This window comes from Prunus persica, chromosome G4 (genome assembly GCF_000346465.2).
Source record: "Prunus persica cultivar Lovell chromosome G4, Prunus_persica_NCBIv2, whole genome shotgun sequence".
Lineage (NCBI taxonomy): Eukaryota > Viridiplantae > Streptophyta > Magnoliopsida > Rosales > Rosaceae > Prunus > Prunus persica.
Window position 1 is genome coordinate 17933725 of NC_034012.1, and position 9551 is coordinate 17943275.

Sequence of the window (9551 nt, forward strand, 5' to 3'; positions counted from 1 at the left end):
CATGTTATTTGTTCCAAAAGCAGTCATAAATGTGTTTTTTTAGTCAAAAGAGGTGAGCTAATATTAAACAAAAACAATCACAGCTAATATTAAACAAAAAACAATCACAGGCCAGGAGACAGAGATTGTGGGCTAATATTTTTTGGAGTAGGATTTGCTCATAAAATTTGCACTAAATTTAGTATTTTTAAAATTTAACACTGTGCTAGAGCCCAGCCTAGCCTGTATATGGATCTGTCCTTGCTTGTGGGTTTGTCTTGCGCTGCTCAGTGCTCTCTAACCTTCTTCCAGACGCATTCTCGCTGCAGCACCACGACTTGAATTTTTTTTGGGTTGCAGAGGCAGCGAAGAAGATGATTTTGGTGATGTTGCCCTAGTTTATGCCCATTTTAGTTGAAACTCACCATTTCACTAACTTGTATATTTTCTTAAAAAGTCTGACCCAAATATATATTAATAAAACCCTTTTTATCTTTTACCCCAGTGATATATTTAACTAATATGTTAGTACAACACTAATTTATAAAAATTAATAAATATATTATTTTCATTGCCATATAGGTGTTGTATTCGTCTCTTAATTTTTGAAGATTTGAATGAAAGTACTATCTTTTTGCTTTTTGGTGTTTTTTTTTATTTTTGTAAAACCCCTTAGCCTGAGAATCCTAAATCCTGCACGAATACCATGCAAATTTTTCTCCCGATAATGTGAAGAAAAGCAAAGTAGGGCATCTCAGAGAAAAGCAATTTAAATTGTACTTTTCTATTCATTGTTTGCATTTATAAATACTACTTTTCTCCACTGTGGCATGTTTTAGTTAGGCATTTTAATCTTCTTAATAAAAATTAGTTTTGTTTAGTTATTTGTTCCTTTATCATTAGTTTATGATCTCGAAATTTCAAGGTCGGCCCTTTGAGTTGGGTGCTCATTGAAGAATTTGAAATTAATTCGTCCAACACAAACCCTAATTAAGGCAGAATCACTTTTTTACCTCTAAAATTATTGGGGTTGTCGTCTTTTTTGTTGATCTCTGAATTGAAATAATGTTGCATGTAGGAATATTTCGTAAAAACTAGAGCGGCTATATTCTCATCCTCCATACGACATGTATAAAAGTTCTTCACAGCATTAAAATGAGTATATAGGATGGCATTAGATGTAAATTACATTCCACTTGTTTCATTTACTAAAGAATACCACGTATGTAGAGGGCGGAAAAGATTCACATTTCTCTCCAAAATTTGTTTAAAGTAATGACCCAACAGATTTCTGGTCCTGCAAGATAGGGAAGCCTCACAACTGCAACAAATAAAAACATTCGCCACCTGAAAAAAAAAAACGATTAATATTTGACAATGGCTAAAAAAACAAAATAAGCGGTACGACCCTATCAGTATATATTTCTTATCTAATGCTTAAAAACTTGTGTCATAATTTGAGTAAAAAAGATGGTACCACCCGCTATACCTCTGCAACATGATGAACAAGCTGAAGAAGAATTTGAACTTTTAGATTGACTTCTGTGTGAGTATTACACGTATATTCCCAACCCTAACTCTTTTGGATTTGTTTCCACCATCCATGATGGCCTGTTTGCGGACCAATAAAATATTAAGAAAGAAATGGAATAGTCAATACAAACAATAATATTATGTCTCTATAAGAAAGAGAATAAGGGACCAGAAATTTTACTTGTTCATTACAAAATTGAATGTTCCTTGTGCAGCACGTTTGAGAAGGAGTTCTCTTGCCTCGATTGCAATGCCTTCAGTCTATACACAGAGAATTTGATAAGAGGCTTATTGCATCAATGGGCAGCTTTTAGGGTTCTAAACTACGTACTCAGTCCTTGTACATACCTCCTCTGGAAACCAAACCCCAGGCTTTGTGCTTCCCTCAAGAATTGCCAAAACAAATGCAGCTGTTGCATTTCCAACTGATCTGCAACACAAATTCTATTTCAGTCACAACTCATTCAAATCCTCCAGTACGTACTTTCATATACATATGTCCGCACCACAAATATCACATTTGATATCAACCTTGTAACATTCTACAGACATTAAAAAGAAAAGGGAATCGGGGTGTCCGTGATTGATTTTGGAAGGAAAAATAAACAAATAGACCTCTGGATAACTTAAAACTTACACGGAGAGTCTCTTGTGACTGAATATGCCAACTGTATTGCGCCCGTCAGAGCACTCCAAATCAACCTGCCACCCCACCAAAAAGAAAAAGAATGAAGTGAAGTGAATTGCGATGACAAAGATGGTGTGAATTATTATTCTTTCCCTTGTGTACTAGTAAAAAAGTTGAAGAAGAAGTTGAAATAACTGAAGACTTGTTTATATCCTCACCCTCATTGATACACGCTCTCCAGCAATACTATCAACTCGTCGGACTACGGGGTCAAACAGGTCAACCATCTGTTGGACTTTGCTTCTGTCTCTCAACAGCTCCTGAAAAGTTTATTCTAAATTACTTAGGCTTATCATACGAGCTAACAGTTAGTTATTCAAAATTAATGTGGGGTCATTTTGGTGAGAATTTGTTTCTTAATCCTCACTAATCCCTTTGAAATGCAGAATATTGGCAATAGTCAATCAAATCTCATCTCATTTCTTATAATAAGGGTGAAAATCTAAATGCTAAGCCTAGAATTACAAATCTAGATTATCAGAGGGGATGCATGAAATCCAAAATGTCATAGCGTACTGCTGGAAGAAGACTAGTCATGGCTGCCATTCCCCAATTCCAAAAGAAGGGTGAAGTTCCAAATCGAGCACTGACAGTAGGTACTCCTAGGACCTCATGAGTACTTCTTACCTCTGGCAAATTCCTGAAAATAAGATTAGGTTTAGTACAACCCTTGTATTATTGGAACCAAAGCAGTTTCATACTTTATTAACTGAGCGGATAGACAGAAACCAACTGGTTCATCTAAACGGAATTCATTAAGCTTCAAAAGAAGGAAAATAAGTCCCGATCGGACTTTTGGGAGTTGATTAAAGGATGCAAAAGCATCTCAAGGACAAACTACTATGCAATCTAAGAGTTATTCTGCAATCTATCAAGTACTGCATGGCCAGTAACCCCTCGTGGACATAATTGACAAACTCAACCTAACTATGAGAGAACTTCTTGAGAAGATTGACCCATGAGACCATTATGGTACATAAAACTTATATTTGTCTCCCCTTCTTGCAAGGACCAGAAAATAAAATTGAAACAAAACTTCGGATGAAACTTCTTCAATCGTGTTAATTATCTTTAGTGCAATAACAGTATAGGGTTGTCAAACATGGTGACTGAAATATTACAATGTCAACAAGAAAGAACATAACTAGAAAACAAATTAGAAATGATACCAAAATATTTGATTGACAAGTTTCTAATGGGGTTTCCTTGCCCTTTCAGAAAAAGTGGATGGGGGGAATTGCATGAGACTTGTTGGGAACTTGGCATCATCTACATAATGACCCAATTGGTGAAAGCCATAATGGTATTACAGGTTTGATTTGTATATAATTTATTGATCATATGACTTGGTGACTTCAAACTCATGCATAAAATTGTAGATTACAGAACTTACAACAGATAAACATCTTTCTTTCCAATTCCTTTTCCAAAGTCAATCGTCAGCATTCCACTATATGGCTTTAGTTTGATCTTTTCTCCTGGTTGAGTAGCCCATTATTGGTGTTAGGCATGATATACGGAATTCAGGAGTCATCAAACACAATAGAAAAGGTGAAGAAGATATTGTACCTTTATTAAATGCAACAACCTCCTCTCCGAGAAGCAAAAAACTAGTGGCTAAGATAGTTGGACCAGCCCCGCCAGTTCCCGCTGTGTAGTAGTAGAATCTGATGAGAAGATATTTGCACATATTTGTTAGGCATAGAATTCATGATGACCCCATAGAGAAAAAGCACAAAAATTCCATGTTATATGTGACTATGCATAAGATTAAATATGTTATCTCAATCAAGAAGCATTTCGAAATATCCCAAACATCCAATTTCAAGTTTGCACAAATTTGAATAACAATAAAAAGACATGGAATGCGACTGGGGAAGACATTGACCACAGAGCGTGAGAAGTGTGGCCAAAAAACGGTTTATTTCGAATTAATATGAAAGATATTTTTAGTAGAAGACACCGTTCAATGACAAAGAATCTCAACCAGAAGAAAAGTCCAATTTGATGCCAACTGATTGGAGATATACTGTAAATGTAAGTTTAAAACAATAAAAATTAAACAATTCTTGGACTTAAAATAGGTAATGGGAATTGCTACCTTAGCCTTTCTGGTTTGCCTTTGCTTTCACTTCTTGCCGCACGAACTAGTTCTGCAGCCCATCACTGTCATTATAACAGTAGGAGTCAGTATCTAGGAGACAAAGGAATAGTAGATATGACCCCTTTTCACTTTCACACAAGAATACTATCTGACGACACCTCTAATTTATGAGTACTCCTATGATCTTCCATTGGTGTGTTTACAAAAAATTTGGTATGTTAAATGTGGAATAAAACCTTAGGCATCATGTATTCTTGTCCTCGAGATAATCCAAACCTCACATAGACAAACCCAAAAGTTAGGTTATTACATTAGGAGGTTTAGTTGTTAAATTATACATGTAAGGTGCAACTCATCTGAATTCAAAAAACCCGCTACTTGGAGCATCTCAGCCCAGGCTTTTTAGGTCTATCTAGATCCAGAGAGTAATAAATCTCAGCTACGGACCCAAATAAAAAGGAGCTTGGTACTTGAGATTGTTATTCACTTGCATTTTACTTCAAAGAAATATATCTTTGAAATATTATCTGGGACAAACAACTCCTTTTGTTTCATTTTAAACACAGTTCAAATATATGCACAAGCAAGTGTACCAAACTTTGTGGACTACAGAACAAAATGTGCTGATGATACACCATTGCTCACTCCGGGATAAATTCCACCAGTTGTTATTGCTGGAACATTTGCAGCTAGCGCTCTACTGTTGAAAGATTTTGCACGCAGTGAGTAGGCTGTATCATCACAAACATCAACATAGGCTGTCTGTGGAGAGAAGAAACACATTACCAAAGTCATACATTTTATAGTAAAGTTGAGATATATTTTCCAACATAAACATGCACGCACACAAACAAAACAAACATATGTCACTTATAATTAAAAACACACACTATTTTTCTTTTCTTGTGGGGGAGGGGGACAATCTGTGGCCATAGTAACATTCCTCACCTTTGTCTGTAAGGCAGCTTCCAATACAGTACACTTCTCTGCTTGTTGGAACGGCCCTGCAGCATGAACTACGAGATCCACATCTGCAGAGAGAAGTCGCTTAAAAACAAATTTGATAATCAGTGTTATGAAACTAAGACCACAAAATACTACATGGACCTAAATTATGATCTCTATTATATGCAGTGTTCTCAAAAATGTGATATTGTAACAGAAATATATGAAATCCCAGACACAAGGGCATAGCTGTTCAGTAAATATTGGTTAAGTGAAAAGCATAGAATAGAATATGGAAAACTCTAGAGATAAATGATGTTTCTCTTTGTCCCAACATTTCTTTTTCTTTTGGTCGCTTGTCCCAACATTCATGCTTAATGCTTTCATAGTTCTCAAACCAAAAAGCAGAACAACATAACAAAAAAAGTTACATAGGTCAAGCATAAATAGGTAAGAAATTACATATTTTGCCCCTTTATTCTTTTTTCTTTAACCTAGGTGCAGAGATAGGTGCTTGTGATACATGGACTACAGAAGACTACCCAAATTTTGCAAACGAAGTTGGATTCAGTTATTCTTAAATTATAAAGAGCCAAATTTCATTGGTACCTTGGTTCATACCAGGAGTAAAAAGAAGACAATAAAATTCTAAAGAAATACTTAGAGTTACTCAAAATGAGAATTTATACACCTTTCTTATGGTTAATATTCCCTAAATAATGGGTAAAGAATCAGCCAAGTACAATACTAATACTTATGTGGTGAAACCATTCAAACCCCAGTATGGGAAGCCAACTGAAATTAAATCATGGTACCATGGAAAAAAAAAACTTAGAAGAATCATTCACCTTTCAGAGCTGCTTCCAATGATTTTACATTGTCAATATTTACTTCAGAGAACTCTGAGTTTCCCCCAAGTGTAGCCACCATATTAGCTCCTTTTTCCCTGCGATGGAATCATAATTCCAGAAATGTAGCATCTCAAATTGCCAGCATTCGTAATCAGATATGACCAACGAGATGTGAAAAAGTAACACATTTTCAAGAGCGTATTTTACCAGAAGATTAATATTGTTTTAACTTTATGTCATCTAGCAATTGATAACTGATATTTACTTCTTGTGGACCACTAGAATTAGACATGCTCGGGTTCTTGACAATTGACTAAAAGTTGTTAGTCCAATCTGGTCTAGATGAGGCAATGTGGGACAGGCAAAGAAGCCCTATTATTCTTTGAGCAATTATTAACGTTGCGCAGTGGATTTTAGCGAGGTGCGATGGATGGCAGATAAAAATGGCCATTCTCAGAGATCTTTCTTGAAATATAAGCAAGTTGTAGATACTTCCCTTATCAAGTTATCTAATCTTTACAAACAATATCAATCCAAGATGAACTTCTTCCAAGGTGCTCTTATTATTATCCTTGTCCTCTATATGCCATTGTATTTCTAGTTTTATTTCTAGTTATATCAAAAACCATAAATTGTTACAACTAAATAACTGAATCCTACCATCATTGCCATTACATTGATTTCAACAATTCAAAAATTCACCTATTTTTACCAGCCAATAGATAACATCTTCTCAGGGAGACAAAAATACCAAGAACTTACAGGGCCAGTACCATTACCTCAAATTTATAAAGAAAAATACCTCATACCCAACTGAATAAGTCATAAAACTATACACACACACACACACACACACATATATATATATATATATTGGGTCTTTGTTGTGGTGCAACTTAGAAAATTCTAAAGCTAATATTTGTTTGCTTTATGAGAAAATGAGGGAAAAGATGCTACAAGTTCCCATCAACACGTTTTATTACAAATTTCTATCCGGGATTGGAAAAAAATTCAAGTAGTTCTGCTAAAGATGTTAATTTTAAACCATTACGTTTTGTCAAACAATAATCATTTTATTTCCTCCTCCATGTTTTCTCGAAAACCAAACAAATATGAGACTGTAATGAGAGAGAAATGGGTTCTTTATTGGGCATAATGGTAAATTTGATTACCTGTTTCGACCGCCAACGAGAATTTGGAGGTCGGGGCAGAGCTTGGAGAGGGCAATGGCAGTGGAACCTCCGACCCGACCCGTTCCGCCCAGAACCAGCACCCGCGAGTTTCGGGTCTTCTCAGGGAGCTGAACCCTGTTCCCAATTTGGGCCTCTGCAGAACTACTACTAGGAGAAGAAGTGACCGCAGCAGTGGCATTACAAAGGCTCACTCTGCTCTTCAAATGCATATACACTGAAGAAGCTCCCGCCATTATTCTCTCTCTACTCTATCACAACTCCCAAAACCCCCTTCACTCTGGCCTATCCTATCAGTTTTTATCGTTGGCGATGACGTGGCACTTTGTGTACCTAATAATCTTAATTTGGTTTTTTCATTGATATTTAAGTAGGTCTCTCCATTTTATTTCATTGGATTAGGTCTTCGGTTTGGTTCGACTCATGTGAATGGGAATTCGATGTTTTTTTTTTTGCACTATTGTAGCGGTGTGATTTTGTTGTATGTGGATTATTTGTTATAAATCATGGGTGGTAGATATGAGTTTTTATTATAAATAACTAAAATTTATCCTCTGAATCTATAAGAGCACCTCCAGCGCTTGGGTTTAACTTGAGCAAAAGGCAGCCCCAGGCCCTAAAACCCCCTCCATTGCGCAAGGTCTAGCTCGAGTAAGGGTTTGGTCCCACGAGCCCAGGCAAGTCCAAGTGCAAATTCAGCCCGAGCTGTTGCCTGGGTAAAATGACACAATGCCGACGTTATAATGACATTAGCAACCAAAAAACATTGGAAAAAAAAAAACCAAAAATTTCAGATTTTTTTTATAAATACATAGCCATATTCTTTACTTCACACACCAAAAACTCTATACAAATTCATCTCCTCATATCTCATGTGAATAGTAATTGCCCTTGCCTTTTGGGGTGGAAACAAAAAAGGCAAGGGTTGCCACTATTCATGTGAATAGTGACAAACATTGCCTTGCCCCTGCCCTTTGGAGTGGAAATGCTCTAAATGTCAGTTTTTATAAAAACTTTCAAATATAGCAAAACTCTCACTTAAATAGACTAAAATGCCCTCAAAATTAAAATTCTCATAAACCTAAAAGTCAAAACTCTTTCTTTTAATTACCAAAAAAATAAAATTAAAAACTCTTTCTTCTTCGCATTGGTTCAAAGAGGAGGGGAATGTAGTTGATTTTTTTTTTTCTCACCAGTAAAAATTGATTATCTTTACAAACTTTTTGTTGGTCCGACTTCTCTTTACTAATAAGAATATATAAGTTGGGCAAGGAAGAAGCTTAGAATGATGAGCGGCGGAGAAGTTGTGCCTAGTGATTAATAGTGACTATTTAACAACAGAACCAGACAAAATCCGAAGTATTATATTAATAAGAAAACAATCGACCAAATTAATTAGCTCTAGTGTTCTGTATATGAAGGAAAATTTTGAGTAGCAGAAGTGTGGCAAGCTTATGTTTTTTTTTTTTTTTTTTCTGCAGACAAAGTGTGGTGGGCTATATGAGAAAGTTTAAAGCTTATGTTTGCTTGCCTATATGTTGGTTACTGCAGAAAGAGTCTGCAGCTGTTAGCAATATTATCATGTATATTCCAATTCCTAGTTCCAATCATGTTAAAGAAATGAAGAAGGAAAAACACAGAAAAGGAAGAACTGGTTTTGATTTTTAGGTTTTTATCTGGGTTTTAAATTTAAGGGCATTTAAGTTTTTTTTTTTTTAAATTGCATTTTTGCTATTTTTGGAAGTTTTTTATAATAAAAATTGACATGTATGAATTTAAGGGGTAAATTTTGGCTATTTATGATAAAAACTCGGTAAACATCTTTATATTGCAGATGTGGGCTATGCCAACTGGCCAAGACAATGAACCCGCCCATTTGTACCAAAGTTTGAATCCCCCTCTTGTACAAAAGATTAATTTAGACTATCACTTGTATCATCAATTGAAGGGAAATTGTACTGGGTGCTTACTTATGTTGGCCTCCTTGTAGTAGCGTGACTTTGTTATCAATTGATGGAAGATTCTTCAATAAGTATTTTATGTTAAGGATTGGTTATATACTTCTATGTAGGGCTGGAGCCTGACCCAAACTTTAGAGAAAATTTCACTACCTCTATAGCCCAGCCAATTCTTATATAGGCCAGCCCAATCATAAAAGCTTGGAAAACTTTTGATACTTATATAGGCCAGCCCAAATCTTTACCCAATCAGCTATATCCCCAACAAATTCAAAAATCTGGAACCAGCTGTGTGAGGCTACC

The 9551-nt window shown here is 35.7% G+C and overlaps 1 protein-coding gene across 1 annotated transcript; it reads right to left on the reverse strand.

The window, feature by feature from the left end:
- On the reverse strand, window positions 1061–7565 carry LOC18779441. The gene is given in 14 exon segments (XM_020563272.1): window positions 1061–1326; window positions 1469–1590; window positions 1694–1773; window positions 1861–1942; window positions 2150–2214; window positions 2359–2460; window positions 2717–2840; window positions 3594–3678; window positions 3770–3867; window positions 4302–4366; window positions 4938–5066; window positions 5253–5335; window positions 6098–6195; window positions 7273–7565. Coding segments are annotated over 13 exon segments (1323 nt in total). The 5' UTR covers window positions 7527–7565; the 3' UTR covers window positions 1061–1326; window positions 1469–1532.